The sequence below is a fragment of the Fusarium fujikuroi genome, chromosome FFUJ_chr02 (assembly GCF_900079805.1).
Source record: "Fusarium fujikuroi IMI 58289 draft genome, chromosome FFUJ_chr02".
Classification (NCBI taxonomy): domain Eukaryota; kingdom Fungi; phylum Ascomycota; class Sordariomycetes; order Hypocreales; family Nectriaceae; genus Fusarium; species Fusarium fujikuroi.
Window position 1 is genome coordinate 121,336 of NC_036623.1, and position 16,684 is coordinate 138,019.

The following is a 16,684-nucleotide window of genomic DNA, read 5'->3' on the forward strand; positions in this document are numbered from 1 at the left end:
GCTACCAACCTTACCTGCTCACCTCACGAATATCACTTCTTTTTGTAACACAGCTTCGCCGCCTGCAACAATGAACTCACGGCGTCATTCAACACATAGAAGCCCCAAAGGAAAAGATCCCGCAAGGAGCAACATAATCGACTTGAGCGAATCACCTGTCAAAAAGATGCCCTCGAGCAGTGCATCAAATGAGACAAACGTGGGCAACAAAGCCACATGTACCGGAGCAAACATGACGCCCTTAGGAACAGGATCGGAAGCCTCTTCAAGCAAGGCGGGCGCTGCAGCCAGAACCCGAAACCCTTTCACACCCTCCTCTTTATCAACAGGTCCTCGACCAAACCGAGGGCATTCGCAACCACACCTACCGGTGTTCTCGAGTAATGACTTTCCTCAGGCAGAGGTCAGATCGCGCCCGAACAATGTTTGTATCATTGTCCAAGAAAACTACACTCGCTGACCTTGTGTAGAATGGAAATAGCAGTAACCAGTCCAACTCTACAACGCCTCAAACACCTCAAGATCCACCCAAAGGGTTTAACATATCTGAGAAATGCAAGGTATTAGAGACATGCTTATCCATGAAGGATGAGTATCTTTCCTTGCCTCCAGCAAGCCACCACGACCAGGAACCGTTTTGGACAAAAGTCTTAAACGACAAGTTATCGCGAGAATTAGTCTCGAAATTCAAGGGTTGGAAACAAGTGAAAGAGTCCATTGAACAATGGTGTTACGCCCGAAGGACTCTTCTCCGAGAGGGGAATCTGCCGCCAATTTCTCCCTCCCAGCCAGAGCTGGATACTCTGGTCGATAAGTGGAATACAGTATTTGTCACACGTTTTTGTCAAGTGCACCGCGGGTATTTTGAGAACGGCCTTTGGGCCATGATTGAGAACAGAGTGTCATGGATGGTATCAGAGCACGTCGACAAGTCGATCACGAGCATGTTGCAAACCAGAAGAGCAGAGCAGGAAAGCTCTGTCCGACCAAGGCTTCTTTCTAACAACAGCTCGTTAACCGAGTATGAAAACGCTGTCAAAAGTGTTCAGGATGGATTTACTGAAAATCAGCGGAGCCATACCCAGGCATTGGAGAGCGAGGCTGTGCTGTCGATGGTCAGTGAGCTTCGACCTGTTCTAGATGATGCACTTTCACAGCATCTCAATAGCGCGAGGCAAACTCGTCGAGAACCAAGTTCCGGACATCACACTGGGCACGCCATACTTGCAGAACCAGCTGCTATGCGAAATGGCCCACGAGGACATTCGGTTTCAGCTTCCTCGATGTCACAACACCCTATGCCTCGTACTGTTCCCTCACCAACGACAAATGGCAACAAACGGCCGTTGTCAGACTCGAGTGAGTTGCCAAGAACTGAAACTGCTTCTCGGATTACGCCCATCTATGATGACAGCAACCGACCCAACATCCAGCAAAAGCGGCCGCGCTTGGATAGAGGAAGCCCCTCGGATGTTCCTTCACGAGATGAGTCCTCGAACAGACACTCACCACTAAGGTATGGATATACTTGGAATGAGGCAAATGCCGCATACTAACAGCTTAACAGAAGGCCTCCGGTGCCACGAACTCCAGGAAGACCATCTTCACCTTCGACTCAAGAACGACAGAAAAGGCCCAGCAGCAATTTGCGCAGGGACTTGCAATACCCAGACCGCTGGGACGGCGATGGTGAACCCCGCCGCCGTTGCCCACCGCGAGGGTTCCGGGAGGATACTGTCGAGTTCGACGAGATGTCGACTCGACGCCAGAACCAATTGATCAGAACGCAAAACCGCACACTTCTCGAGAAAATCGAGGAGTTAGAGCCTCGACGCAGGTCTTGACCGAGAGATTCAGAAGCAATTAATACTTTGGAAGTGGCAAAATGAGAGTAATCGCCGTCTCTAGGCCTGATGATTTTGGGAGAACAACAACGACCAATGGGTGACTTCTTGGACTCTGACTTTGGACTTGGCAGGGAAGACTTTGTACAATACATCGGGAGACTTGGGAGGAGGATGCGAAATAAACTTGGCAAAGACACCTTGAGCTTAGGCCAGAGCTGCCTGAACATTTCGTCACTTAGGATAGAGGTCAGAGGTTTTCGTCTCCCCTACTACCTCAGGTGATAACGAACAGCAGGGAAGCTATTCAACAAATTCAGATGGCAAAGAATTGATGATCCCGGTGATTGAAACGAAAACAGGAACCGAACTAAATTCGTGATATCGAACCATCATGATCTGACTCCGGAAGATGCTCTCGGAGAGTATGTTGATGACGGCCAGACAGTTATTCTGTACATGTTGGAAGGAGAGTGGTGATGCTACTTCTCTCACTTGAGAGTGAATTTGTTCAAATAGTTTGTATTGTAAAATCGGCCTCGCCTTGAGACATAACATGCAGAATGATCATAGCAGCCATTGAACGTGATGTTTGCTCAGTCAGTATGTTGTTGCTTGGGCGCTGAGTATCAAGGCGGGGTTGACAGAGCCGCCGCAAAAACGGGAAACAAGCGAGCGACACGTGGGGCTTTTGGACCCTGGGGACAAGGGGCCAACACCTAAAATTGTTCCATTCTTCTTTGAATCGTTACTACGCTGCACCATAAGGTTCGGTCTTGTCGGGAAAAGGAAATTGGTCAAACGTCAATGCTTCCTCTTGCCATCTTGACATCCTCCCAAACATGATCAAGCACGTCAAACAAGCAATCAACTGGCTATTTGCTCTCCCCTGTTTACGCCACTGCCATCCAGTCGTGCTGTGCTGTATCGGGAGCCCCCCCACTTGGCCCCACCTTCTGAACCCTGGACCTGTGATGCCAAGACCAGGGGTCCCGCCCATGGAACTCAACAAAATTCCCAACAGAACGGAAGACGAGAAAAAAATTCGAGCATTCCCAGAATCTACCAATTGACATGGTTCCTACTTCTGCTCCTTACCAGAATGGATCAGAACATCCGTTTTCTCCACCAAAAGGAAAACACACAAATGCTCCGGACAATTCAGTAGAGTTTCACGGCGAGAAAAAAGCTTGAATTCCAGTGACCCCTGAATGGCCTGGCCACTGCTTAACATGTCAAGCCAACATCAGGTTAGCCGGTCGACTCCCGGTAATGCACTCTCTTGCTGTGCCGCGTTTCAATATTCCCCAGGTTTGTGCACAAGACATGACATCTTGGCCTACGACATGCAAATGAAGCTGTACAGAAACCTGACCAGACACAATTTTCCGACCCCAATAGAGATTCACAAGTACTCTGTACCTCGATCCCCAATGGGCGGATAGCCGTTCCGTACAACTAAGGTTATCTTAGCACGAGCTGACCTCTCACCTCGGTTGGTCCTCCAACAACGACATTTTCACATGTCGATAGTCATAACTCTTGAGCCATCTATGCGATAATTCGTTATTCGTATCAAGAGGCCGCCAACCATGATTGCAGCGATCTCGATACTGTACCTTTAAGAGGCGATTTTATCTTGCCAGACCTCTCTATCACTGCTATCAAAGCTCCACCAGCAACCGGGGTCGGGCTTGACCAGATTTATCTCCCTTGCCCGCTGTCTGAGCTTTCCCTCCCGCCTTTTGTAACCAATCGACTCGTATCCAATTCACATCGTCAACAAAATCAGAGACAGCCACGATCGGGGACCTTGTCTCTTGGCCTGGGCCGCTAAGCGTGCCCCCCCCCCTCGAACGTGGTCGACGTCGACGTTGTCCCCTCCCGGTTCCCCCCGTTCACCCAAAGGGGATTGATTCACATGTCGATGATCTCCAGCCCTAAGCCAGCTTGGAGCCACTTTGACCCGCATAAGCTTGCAGCCGATTCGAGAGGGGCGAACAATTCGAGTGTGTGAAAGGACATGATGAATCGTGAGGCTCGTCTAGGTCACACGCTTTATTTGAACACCGTCAGTCGCCCAATGAAGGGTCAAATGTGTGATAAGACACTGCCAACACTCAAATGGATGACGGGCTCTGTGTATCAGATACCTAGATCTAAGCCACCCTTCGTGTAACAGTCGGACATGTCCCGTTAGCGGAGGCAGATCCATTCTTCAGGCGGTGTGAAGATCTAGACTACTGTAAGAGGCTGAAAAGACTGAGGCAATGATAGGCAGGTATTAAGCACTGTAGCTAGCATCTTGCATATCCATCGATGGCAAAAACCCAAACACTTTTTTTTGGAGGCGATAGCTTTTGTTGTCCAGAGTCATGCCACTGCGGTTATTCAAGCCCACAGCTCCGCCGGCCGAAGTTGGGGAGCGGGGCCGGGTCTCGGCAGCTTACTGTATCTTTTACGGATAGATATCGGCGAGTAGAATCAACGACAGCAGAAGCAAAAGAGAACAGCGGGCTGTATTGGGAACGGCAATTTATCCGATAGCAGTCCTCCAGAAGCTTAATTGTAATAGTGACAATACTAATCGCGGGCTCAGCCAGCCCCCTCCGTAGAAAATACCAAGCCCTTCTGCAAGCCTCATCAGCTTGCAGGTGAAAGACGAGATACCACAGGCTCACGAATTGTTCAGCTGCTGTACGACCGAGACATAAGACACACATCAGACGGCCACCCCGTCACTGTCTCGTCGGGAGCTATTGCCACATTTCAGGGGTGGGTTAGAAGCACGACCCGTTGTTTTCTAGCGTATTTTTCTGGGGTAGGGATTTTTTTGGTCGCGACTCAAGAGTCGAGGTCAAGATGCTTCCCTCGAAGCGGCGATTACAAGGAGCAATTGTATCGTAGCGGAAGCTTGTGTGAATATAAAAATTTAGATGTAGATAAAAACTGCAGTTAGCGATTTGAGTTACTGGGAAAACATTAAGTTTGGTGTAATTAAATAAAGTAATTCAGGGTAAACTTTCTCTGTGTCCGCATGTTACTTGTCCTCCCTCTGAGATTGTCGATCTTTTTGCCAAAGACAGGGAAAGCGGTAAACTGTATCGGACTGCGCAGCAAAAGGGAGTGAATGGACCTGTCAGTTTCATTTCCATTATCGTTCCACCTCGTATGTATGTACTGTATTGCCCGCTTTCGCCGCATTTTCTGCTTTGTGTTGCCGCTGCGCTGAGAGGCGAGAGGTTTTGGGTTGCTTGTCCGTTGTCCCGCCCGCAGCAGCTAAAAGGTACAGTACAGTGAGTACAGCAGGTACCTGCCCTTTTCCCAGGCTCCACGCCCCAACAAAACGCTTGCCGAGCAAGCATCCACGCATTAAAAGTAAAGGTACCTTTACCTTTACAGTAGAAAGGGACACACTTTAAAACTTCAGCCCCCCTTGGCCGTCTCAAACCTCTTTTTTCCTTTTCACCTCCCTTTCTCTTTTTCCTTCGACAGTTCTTCTTCGGCATCTTCGACTTCTTGACTCTTTTGTCTATCGTCGGCCGTGAACCCCACGTCTCTTCTTCACCATGGCGTCCACTTCGGCTCTGCCCAAGCAGAACCCTGCGCTTAGGCGCACCGTCACATCAACCACTGTGACGGATTCTGAGTCTGCCGCCGTCTCTCCCTCAGACTCTCCCCGCCACTCGGCCTCTTCCACATCGCTCTCGTCCATGTCCGAGGTCGATATCGCCAAGCCCAAGTCCGAGTATGGTGTTATGCTCGACACCTACGGCAACCAGTTCGAGGTCCCCGACTTTACCATCAAGGACATCTACAATGCCATCCCCAAGCACTGCTTCAAGCGCTCCGCCCTCAAGGGATACGGATATATCCTCCGCGACATTGTCCTCCTGACCACCACTTTCAGCATCTGGTACAACTTCGTGACCCCCGAATACATCCCCTCCACCCCCGCCCGCGCTGGTCTGTGGGCCGTATACACCGTTCTTCAGGGTCTCTTCGGTACCGGTCTCTGGGTCATTGCCCATGAGTGTGGTCACGGTGCTTTCTCCGATTCTCGTCTCATCAACGACATTACTGGCTGGGTTCTTCACTCTTCCCTCCTTGTCCCCTACTTCAGCTGGCAAATCTCCCACCGAAAGCACCACAAGGCCACCGGCAACATGGAGCGTGACATGGTCTTCGTTCCCCGAACCCGCGAGCAGCAGGCTACTCGTCTCGGAAAGATGGCTCATGAGCTCGCCCATCTTACTGAGGAGACCCCCGCTTTCACTCTTCTTATGCTCGTCCTCCAGCAGCTTGTCGGCTGGCCCAACTACCTCATCACCAACGTCACCGGACACAACTACCACGAGCGCCAGCGCGAGGGTCGCGGCAAGGGCAAGCATAACGGCCTCGGCGGTGGTGTCAACCACTTCGACCCCCGCAGCCCTCTGTACGAGAACAGCGACGCTAAGCTCATCGTCCTGAGCGATATTGGTATCGGTCTGATGGCCACTGCTCTGTACTTCCTCGTCCAGAAGTTCGGTTTCTACAACATGGCCATCTGGTACTTCGTTCCCTACCTCTGGGTTAACCACTGGCTCGGTAAGCTTTTATTCTCCATCCCGCAATTGCGATTTGTACTGACCTTTTTAGTTGCTATCACCTTCCTCCAGCACACCGACCCTACCCTTCCCCACTACACCAACGACGAGTGGAACTTCGTCCGTGGTGCTGCTGCTACCATTGATCGTGAGATGGGCTTCATCGGCCGCCACCTTCTCCACGGCATCATCGAGACTCACGTCCTCCACCACTATGTCAGCAGCATCCCCTTCTACAACGCGGACGAGGCCACCGAGGCCATCAAGCCCATCATGGGCAAGCACTACCGCGCCGATGTCCAGGATGGTCCTCGTGGCTTCATCCGTGCCATGTACCGAAGCGCCCGTATGTGCCAGTGGGTTGAGCCCAGTGCTGGTGCCGAGGGTGCTGGTAAGGGTGTTCTGTTCTTCCGCAACCGCAACAACGTGGGCACTCCCCCCGCTGTCATCAAGCCCGTTGCTTAAGTAGCATTATGGCGTCGGATCGGTTATGGAATCTAAAATTGTTTCTGTCAGCGTTGATTGTTCCAAGTTGGTTTCTGGTTTAGAGAGCTGGGCATGCTCGTTCACGAGAGTTCTCGCTATGGCATTGGCTGAGATGAGGTGGAGGTTGAAAATAATCTGGCATACGTTCAAAGCTTGACGAGCAATATGATAGAGAAAGAAAGATAGACGAATCTCAATGAAAAAGAACAAACCATACTGATCTCTTGGATAAGCCTTCTTTTGACTTGATTTGATTCAAGACGATTGTGTTTGGTCGACGTTGACTTTGACCACGGGACCCTCGGATGGCGAGTAACCTGATATGATCAGAATGCGGGGAAACGTCAACACACGTGCCCATTGAACAGACTTGGTGTCGGCATTTGCTAAGATTTTCGTAATTCTTGTTTAACGGATCGTAATTGTTGAATTGGCTCTAGCTTTCGAGGTTTGCCAGGATGTGTAGATAATTCTCCGAGTGGTGGTGGCTTGTGAGATGCCACTTACGGCGTCTCGAGCGCACATGCAGCTGCAGTGGCACTTGCCAGATGAAGGGTGATTATGTATTCGAGATTCCTTCTATTGGGAAGAATATCTCTTCCTTTACAAAGTCTCTCTCAAAATGAAATCAGTCTTTCTTACGTGTTTCTCTGGTACCACCACAGAAGTTCATCGATGTGAAAAGCAGCAATGCAAACATCAAGCTGTTCTCACCGGATCCACCCAAGTTGAAGACGGAGACGTGAATTCCTGTTTGTTACACAGCGTTCATTCTTCCCTCCAACAGAATGGCCGCAGCCCCGATGGTGTTCTGCCTTTGAATGCAGACAGGACCCGATATTCATACTCGCAAGTCTCCATAGCATTCTTTACTTTCACGACCTGAAATCGACATGACATAGAGTGGATCGAGCCACAGGAAGACTGTATAGATCCCAAATCGAGAGCTGACTAACATCCAAACATCCGGTGTGGTGTATCGGTTATCATTCCGCGTTTTCAATTGTTCTGCAATAAATTGCGCCGCGGCGAGCGGGGTTCGACTCCCCGCACCGGAGATTCCTTTTGCTCTTTTAGTGGATATCATCATCTTTTTTTCCTGATTTAATAGCTCAAATCGTTGTATCCATGGTGTTGAGGCCGTCCTGTGAGGTAACAGAGATATTGGCTGGGTTCTCCTTCCTCAAAAACGAATCTGAGATATGGGGCTCCAATTAAATCCAGCGCCTTTCATTGGCCAGATCTCGATCCCCACGGGACCAGCCGCGTGGGAGATCTGGTAGGGCTGTCATGGGGAGGCAGGAGATAAGAAAACTTGGGACGTCTATCGTAAACGACAGAAGAAGACTTAGGATAGATTTGAGGAGGTTTAGGATAGATTTATAAAATTTAGGATAGGCTTAGGTAAACTTAGGATAGGGACCACTTTTTGAAGGGGCGTTGTGTGGTACAATTGTCCCTTTGCATTGGGGGTTTGCATCTGGCGCTTTGTCTCTTGATACATTGCTTGTCTTTCTATAATCGTTGAATTCCATTTCGTATGAAGATGACTAGGTCTTACATCACTTTTTCTAAGACTGTATACTCTGAATTAAAATTGTATTGTGACCAAAGCTACCATAGCGTCTAAAGCAGACAACCAACCCATACCCAACCAAGCATCGCTGTTTGACTCTGCGATACAAAGACTCAAAAGAAGCCACCATGTCATCCCAGTCACTTAATGGGGATGGAAACAACCTGACTGTTGAAGGCAACAACTATAGACTCAAACATCCCGCGAGTGTATCTTATGTGATTTGCGGGCAATAGGTGCAAGACAACAGAAGACCGACAAGCAAACAACAAACAAGTGCGGGATCTTTGTGTGAAGATCAATAAGAATGCTAGCAATAGTCGGAACAAACAGTGTGAGTGGACATGTACTTGCCGCACGGCGTCTTCGGACCGTGCGAGAGATATGTGAAACGACAGCCCCATGTGATAACGGCATGCTTGCTAGTATTTGAACCAGGCAATGGCAGAATGCAAGAGGTTTAATCTCCTCCCGCGCCCTCTTGATTGCCAAAGGTATGATACTCGTCCTGAGGAGCGTTGCGGGCGGAATCGCCACCCTTGTCGGCGAACTGAAGCTCCAGGTACTCCTCGACATCGGATATGCGTTCCTCGATTGATATAGCGCGTTGCACAAGATTGTCGATATCCTTCCGGTGTTCAGTCATGGCTGGCAAAAGTATTTCCTGGATAGTTGCTCCCTCCCTCTGGGAGGCTTCCAGCTGCACTCGACTTGTTTCCACAACGCTGTTGAGGACCTGCTTCATGTCTCTCAGGTCTCGGGTCGCTAGGTTCACTTGGTCTCCTGCAGCGTTAGTATTGTGCTTTGCTAGAGTGTCCACACACTGAGCGAGAGAATTGCACAGCGGTTGAATCATATCATGAACTGCCTGCACAACGATACCCGTGACATTCTTTGTTACTTGGTCCGCGATCCGACCGCAGGTCTCTTTCTGGTCAGAATGGTATTGTCTTCTGAATCGACGGAACCATGATGGCTCATCAGGGTCATCACAAGGTAGCTGTTGAAGACTAGATGGCTGCTGAGTGTAGATACCCTTAGGGCTTTTGAGAGTCTCACGGGGGTTTAGACGAAGAGGAAGCGGTTCTCCAGTATGCGCTTGTTCCTTTCCATAAGAGCTCGAAGAGAACATAAAAGAGTCAGAGGAGCCCCGGGGAGCCATCGTGCGAGTGTTGCCTCTGAGCTCAGGTGACCGCGGCAGACGTTGTGTTGAAGCGGCAGCCTCGCCAGAACGGTGGCCTACCAGCCCAAAGTTGGCTCTCACATGGTCGCTTTGAGCTGAGTGCTCGCGAAACAGGATACGATCTCTAGGATCTCCCGAACACCTCTGATCATTTACCGTATTCTCGAGAGAAAGAGCAGGAGCAATTGAGCGGAAGCTTGGTTCTTGACTTCTTTGGAAGCCATTTTGATCATCAGACTCCTGCGTGAACGAAACGGCGGTCGGATTAGGCGGTAAAGAGGCCTGGTCACAAGTGAACGCCGGGCGGTTGAGTACAAGTCGATTTTGATTCAGACCACGCCGATAAACCCTAAGATCCTGAAGCTTAGCTTTCCACTCCAGAGGACGAGCCCGGGCCTGGTTATCGATTGTGAGTGCCGTTGAGGGCCCAGAAGGTTCAACTATCAGTGGATTAGAGGCTATTTATTACTTTTGATCGTAATGACTTACGTAGATGGGTTGCCCCAGCCGACAATGGAGTTTTGGGGGAGTCTGTCTTCTGCAGCTTTGTGCGGAGATTCACAGAAGCATTAGAAGTTCCCCGCTTTCGGGATAGGTCTCGAACCGGCTCAGGAACGTTGGCCGCCCTGAACCTACTTCGGGTAATTGGCTTGGGCTAGAATTGTCAGAAGAATCTTGAGGTTGTCTTCCAAGTAGCTCACCTTATCTTCGTCTTGATCATCTCCGTCATCGTTGTCTGTATAAGTACTGTCGCCGTGAATGTTGTCATAATCGCGCTCTTCTTCACAGATCTCCATAGCCTCAATCGACTGCGGAGACTTGGGTTCCTGAGAGTTCGCATGTGATCTAAGGTTCTCCTTCGAGGAGAATGTATTTCCGCCGTTGGTCCCTTGAGGGTTTGGTGTCTTCTTGGGTATAGGGCTCGCCCAAGACTGCGGATCGAAGTTCTTGTATTTGTGTCGAAGCCATTCTCTGGGCTTCGAGAGTTTTTCTTCGTCATAAGTGACCCGTAAGATTATCCATACAGCGAAGGTAATGTTGCCGGCTTTCCAGAGTCGATGGGCACTTGGTTGAGCCTGGTTCGTATTTGTGACTTTCGTGTATCCTTTGAGGATGCGATCGATGAACTCGTGCTTGGTTTCGTTATCCCATTGAGCTGAATGCTGATCCCAAGCCAGCTTGAGCTCCCTGAGAAGCTCTTTGTCTTCTGGTGTTGAGGGCAAGCGAACATCGTCGAGCGACGGGAACTCAATAGGTTGAGTAGTTGCCATAGTGGGTGGGTAGGCGCCAAATCTAGGTAAAGCACCTGTTGAGCAAGGGAGTGAGGGTAATATCAGTCGCTTTGAGAGGTATTTACAAGATTGCCAAAAGAGAGTAATGTAGAAATGGTGGACGGGAGGATGAGGAGGTTGCCAGGTTGTTGGTAGTTTGCTTGCATAGGCGCCTTATTCACTGGTGGTTGGCAGTGATTCACCTGGCACTGTCAGTGACACCGGTATTGATATTGACAGTGATTGACGGTTCCGAACATTATAAGAAAGAAAGATTGGTGCCCCAGGTAAACAAGCCCAGGAGTGCTTGAATAAGAGGCAGGAATTAAATTTGCCAACATTTCTGTTCACACATAAACACCAGAATCCAAGCATTCACCCCCTAACACGAAGTCTTGAACCAAATAAACAAGCACTTCAAGGTGCCTGGAGGCCTGAAATCGTCAAGCCAGCCAGAGAGTACACCTAAACAGCTAACCAGGTTATTGCCAAGCCGATTGCGCAACTGAGATTGTCCGTGCAACCTACACCGAGCAAAGCGCCATAGAAGAGTTCTTGACCAGCGTGCCAGCGTCTTTGGTGAAGGAAACGCAGCTTTAAAGGTAAGAAGCTTTGTACTAATGTACCGGAGGCGCAAGAGAAACTGATTTATACAGAGGAAACACGGCAAGCAACACTGTACCCTCCCAGGGCATCTTGATAAGGTCGACAAAATCTCGTCGGCATTGGCCACGGCTGCTTGACACTGCCAATTGCTTTTATAGCAGGAAATACCTGAGAAGTAATGCCTGAGGTAAATAACTTAATATATATTCTTGCAACTTTTACCTCCGCCTTCCTTTATGCTCCCTCAACACCTGCGTTCTCACACCGTCCGCCCAATACCCCCTCAAGACCCTCCAACCTTTCCCGGACCTTTTGGACAAGGAAGTACTCGCCGACTCCGTCAGTGCAGCGCGCGCGCGGCCCAGAACATCTAAGGGGGATCAGAAATCATGAAGAGATGTCGCAGGACTTCGAGCTAGTCGCCGACCCCTCGATCGATGCCCCCTTCACAAGGTCTTGGATGACCTTGGAGAACCCCTCATCGGCATCCCCAGCGCTCATCGCGCTGCTCGATAGCCAAGAATATGTTCGTTTCACTATTGTCCTCTACCCTGACTCAACTGACAGATGAAGCTTTCGAACCAAGTCTCCAAGCTCACGGAAATGGTCGCTGATCTCAAGGTTGGGCCTCGCAGCAGGCGATCTTCCGCAAGCAGCCGAAAGAGCGGAGATTCAGATGTCACCAACCCCATCGAAAATGAGGCCGTCGATTCTTTCATTGAGGATGAGGACATCCTCACCATCTTCGGAGCTTTCGTCGCCGAAACAGGTCATCCGCTCAACGTCCGCAAAGACAAAAAAAAACCCTCGAGTACGGGGGCAAGTTCCGTGACGCAGCTGTCGACAGGATCAAGGCGTCCTGGGACCCTGATACTCTTGGTAAGTTATTAAATTTTACCTTCACGTTCATCTTCTGGCTGCTCACATTCATCTAGATGAAGTTATCGCTCGCCTCCTGTCGCTCGAAGATCACGATGTCATCCGTCTTTACACCGGCCTAAGTGCTCAGCACCGTGAGAGAAAGGCCGGGGGCAAGGGAAAGAAGTCCGCGGTCCAAACCCGCACCGAGTCTTTTCAGACGGCCATCGACGGTGAGGATACCACTCCTCACGGTCGAGGAGAGAAGAGAAAGGCTCCAAAGACTCCTGCTCGTCGCCGCCAGCGCGTTAACCCTTCTGCCAATACCATAAGAACGACCATGAGGGGAGACTTTACATCAGATCTATGGTACGTTACCTAAGCCTGTTCTAAAATTTATAAATATGTCCTAAGTTTACCCCAAGTTTACCCCAAGTTTACCTAAAGCTTTTGTCATTTTAGGATAGAAGTCCTAGGCTTTCCTATATCTTGTCTCCCATGGCACAATTGAAGATGTCTCTTCTCGCACGAAGCGTTAGGCCTTCACAGGCCTAGATCACGAAAATGAGCACCATGTCCGCCAGTTACCCGCAAACTACCCAGAGCTAAACTATATTATATATATATGTAATTGCCTTCTGCATCAAAATGGCAGCATGAGAAAGTTGGCGCTGTGAGGGCAGCGACCCATGGCGCCCGGAGACTCTATCACCCAGCATTCGCCTGATTTCTTGCACCTCCCTGCGGAGCCTTCTTGGTTTCACTCATTCAGGAGAGAGGTTTTCCTCAACAGAAGGAGTTATTCCAGAAACTCGAACATTGAGTGAAAGAGAAGTTGAAGAGTCGCACCACCGATGAAATGGCCACGAAGATAAAAGGTCTTATCCTCCAGGCAATCGAAGAAGTAACTGCGCCGACGAGCAACAGTCTTATCAAGTGCATAGAGACCATGGCAAAGCACCAGAACACTTCTGCCGATATAACTGGGAAGATCGATGCTGTCAGGGCAGCCAATGCCGATGTCCAGCGAATGACGGAGTTACTTAGTAACATTAAGGTATCAAGTCAACAACAGGCCGAGGCATTCAAATCCGAGGGAGTAGCAATCAACAAGCTGCTCCCGGCAATTCAAGATTACCATGACGGTATCGACAGGCTGAAGCAGTACGCTAGCGATGTTGAAGATTACCTTGGTCTTCAAGCTGCTCATCAGATCGATGGGCTGCTGATACGCCCAACAGCAGTGAGAGCAAGGAGTATATTGCCCGCATTTGTTTATTGGTGTTCTTTACCTTTGTGCCCTTGGGCCTGAAGTCTCTTTTAACCCCCGTCGCAAGCGCATACACCTATTGACGAATAAATGTGATATAGGCAAGGCAACAATGAGGACAGGAAGAGAAGAATCAATACACTTGATATTAATACCCCTAAGGATGTACTAAACTTAACTCTATACTCGAATTACTTAAGGGTATCCTAAATTTATAAACATATCCTTATCTTATCCAAGCCTTTTTCTGTAGTAAGATAGAAGCTATATTGATTCCGAATCTTGTGAGTGTTGTTTGCCTCGGGGGCTTCGATGCAGGGCCGACCTGGGCCTGCCACACGAGTGGCTAATCTGCCATCGGGAAGCAGGAAAACATTAAAACTTGATGCGCAGCGACAAAATAAATGCAGTAAAAGTTATCCTGAACTTATACTGAGTGACCTAAGTCTTTTGTTATTTAGGATCAAGGTCCTGAGTTTTCTTTGTCTGTATACTTGTTAGTCTACATGGGAATCATCCGTTCCAGGATGGACGAAATCTAACTTCCACTCAAATTTGTCCCCTACCTAGTTTTCTCACCACAAGTGCCCCAATTCGTACAGTATTTCGGTGCGCTCTGATGAGATTACAGAACTCAGCTTCGGGATCCTAGTTCTTTGCATTTGTTTCCCAAACTCAAGAGTCAAGCACTCCGTAGACCAAATCTGTTCCCTCCTCGCATGGGGACCACCTCAAATTACCACGCGGCACTCGCGCCCTTGCATCCTTACATTAATACCATCATTTCACTTCGACAACACCCATCCCATCTAGAGTCTACCAGCCATTCGTACATCGAGTACGGCCAGTATTCCATCAAGTACGATCTTCAGAATGTTTGTAAGCACATTCTGGCATCCGTAGACTTGATTTTTTTACAGGTCGATGACCACTTGTTTTCTTAGAAGGTCGTGCTACTAGAAAATATTAGCCTGTGCCTAACAAGCCAACCCACTCTACTTACTTTCTTGCGATTAAAAACGGTGCGAAAAAAGAAGTTGTCGAGCGGGGAAGCGAGTCGAGCAGTTACCACTTGATCTATTCGTGTTGAAGAAGAGAATTTGAAAAACACTTTAGATCTCAGGAGACAGGTAACCCGTTGCCACCCCCCAGATCCAACCATATCGTTAGCACTGCCCAATAGTCAGCCATCCTGACGGCTGCGTATTGTTCCCTACCGGCCACCGAGGATCCGAGGTCTCCTACCCGGGGTTCTTTTCTTTCAAGGTCGACCAAATCAGTCGGCCTCAAAGACTCCCTCACCAGCTTCTCCAGACAGAGCTTCAGAAAGGCTTGAAATAGTTATAGCATGCGCATATTTCTAAGGCAGACATATTAGTATTTGCTGCCACCAGCACGAAATGACTACACCTACTTGTAATTATACCTGAGGCCTAAGCAAAGCTGGACATTATTTCTTTTTTGGTCGTGCTGTCTGGTCAAGTTAGCTACCCCTCGGTGCCAACAGCATCCATACTCACTTTTGATCTTGGCGTTGAAGAAACGAAAAAAGAGTTGATCGGGAGAGCAGAGGTAGCTGACGTTGTCACTTGTATATTCTGGAAATTTTTTTGACTGCGGAGGCGGAATATGGCCAAATCTCCTTGACAGAAGTTGGATTTTGTAGGATGTGTCAGGATGGACCTTTCAGGCAAAGCCGCAACCAACTAGTTAGTAAGTTGACGACGGCAAGAATGGTACCTTCCGGGCCTGCAGACTGCCTCTTTGACATAAGAGTAACAAATACTACAAAGGAAGCTGCCCTTCGCATTTGTACAGCCATTCCATACCTAGGCCAGCCATTGGTTCACCAGAGGCCAATAAGGTCTTTCCTCAAAGTGAAGTTACCTATTCACAAGCTCGGCATCTTCCATGATGTCGAATTTCTCCGGTACGAGGCAGTAAAAGCCCATTAGCATGTTTGGTTTTAAAGTCTGGACAAGCAACACCTCTCGTTCAAATATGGCTACAGCTCGCTCTCCGTTTGATAAGTTGCCAATCAAGTTTATCTGCATTATCACGTATTTATCTGCGGTATGCATGAGATGAACACCTTATGATTGGCTACTAATCTAGGTAGATCTTGATTCCTGGGCACGACGGTCACGTGGACGTCGGCCAACGCAAGACCCTTAGGTCCCACTCGGTAGATGAATCAACCTAACCTTGACAGTCGTGGAAGATCTCGATAATGGGAATAACAACACTCTGAAACCTGCTTTCGCCCGAGGAATCTAACTACTTACTATCTAAGCGCCAAAATTCCCGACCCCAAATGATAAATAGACCTGGTAGTCCAAGACTTCACTCAACCCATCCTAAATATCCTAACATGTCTTCAGTTTATTTGTAACTCTTGGCTATAGTCATAAATCTTTTACGCTTCCCCAACCTGGTTTCTCATTTCTGTGATGTCATCCTTCTTTGCACAGGTAGGTTCACTTTGTCAAGGAATGTGATTCAGGGCCACCAACAGCAAGACAAATGCGATTGGCTTACGAGGAAACTTAATCACACTTTTGTCAAAATTGGTAAAGCGTTTATTTCCGGGAGACAGGATCATGGAGGCACATGGTTATTCCCATGGGTTTGGATATATCGTCTTGATCGACACATCAGCTTTGCAGCCAGCTATGGCAGGAGTAGTGCAAATCAACCAGAACGCAAACAGTATAAGTATGGAATAATAAACCAGATCAGAGAATTCACTGTTCTACTAGAGCTATGAAGTCTTTAGAAGTCCTTTGAGGACATTTAGCTCTTAAGATTAAGACTGCTCTTTAGAGCGTCAAAATCTTTGTCTATAGTTGGACTATCACATAGGGGCAAGGCAGAAGTAAAGATAACCTCTAACATACCTCCTTCAAGAGCCTTGTGATGGTGAATCTGGTCATACGTCATTAAATTCCAAGCTCCCATTCTCCCAATCTCCTAAACGGCCACAACGGGCACATGATACAAT

The 16,684-nt window shown here is 48.8% G+C and overlaps 5 protein-coding genes, besides 1 other annotated feature; 4 read left to right on the forward strand and 1 right to left on the reverse strand.

The window, feature by feature from the left end:
• Window positions 1–70: 70 nt before the first annotated feature.
• Window positions 71–1,844, forward strand: FFUJ_05290 (uncharacterized protein; the record flags this gene model as incomplete). XM_023571323.1 has 3 exons in its annotated part: window positions 71–424; window positions 471–1,516; window positions 1,568–1,844. The coding sequence occupies 3 exons, from the start codon at window positions 71–73 to the stop codon at window positions 1,842–1,844; spliced, it is 1,677 nt and encodes a 558-aa protein (XP_023425647.1).
• Window positions 1,845–5,413: 3,569 nt separating this feature from the next.
• FFUJ_05289 (related to delta-12 fatty acid desaturase) lies at window positions 5,414–6,898 on the forward strand (the record flags this gene model as incomplete). XM_023571324.1 has 2 exons in its annotated part: window positions 5,414–6,434; window positions 6,486–6,898. The coding sequence occupies 2 exons, from the start codon at window positions 5,414–5,416 to the stop codon at window positions 6,896–6,898; spliced, it is 1,434 nt and encodes a 477-aa protein (XP_023425648.1).
• Window positions 6,899–7,884: 986 nt separating this feature from the next.
• Window positions 7,885–7,977, forward strand: a tRNA (tRNA-Glu).
• A 978-nt stretch (window positions 7,978–8,955) lies between these two features.
• On the reverse strand, window positions 8,956–10,949 carry FFUJ_05288 (uncharacterized protein; the record flags this gene model as incomplete). XM_023571325.1 has 3 exons in its annotated part: window positions 8,956–10,118; window positions 10,168–10,333; window positions 10,380–10,949. The coding sequence occupies 3 exons, from the start codon at window positions 10,947–10,949 to the stop codon at window positions 8,956–8,958; spliced, it is 1,899 nt and encodes a 632-aa protein (XP_023425649.1).
• A 1,003-nt stretch (window positions 10,950–11,952) lies between these two features.
• FFUJ_05287 (uncharacterized protein) lies at window positions 11,953–12,795 on the forward strand (the record flags this gene model as incomplete). XM_023571326.1 has 4 exons in its annotated part: window positions 11,953–12,081; window positions 12,129–12,338; window positions 12,368–12,434; window positions 12,491–12,795. 4 exons carry the CDS (start codon window positions 11,953–11,955, stop codon window positions 12,793–12,795), a joined length of 711 nt encoding a protein of 236 aa, XP_023425650.1.
• A 477-nt stretch (window positions 12,796–13,272) lies between these two features.
• Window positions 13,273–13,766, forward strand: FFUJ_05286 (uncharacterized protein; the record flags this gene model as incomplete). XM_023571327.1 has 2 exons in its annotated part: window positions 13,273–13,577; window positions 13,655–13,766. 2 exons carry the CDS (start codon window positions 13,273–13,275, stop codon window positions 13,764–13,766), a joined length of 417 nt encoding a protein of 138 aa, XP_023425651.1.
• Window positions 13,767–16,684: the final 2,918 nt, after the last annotated feature.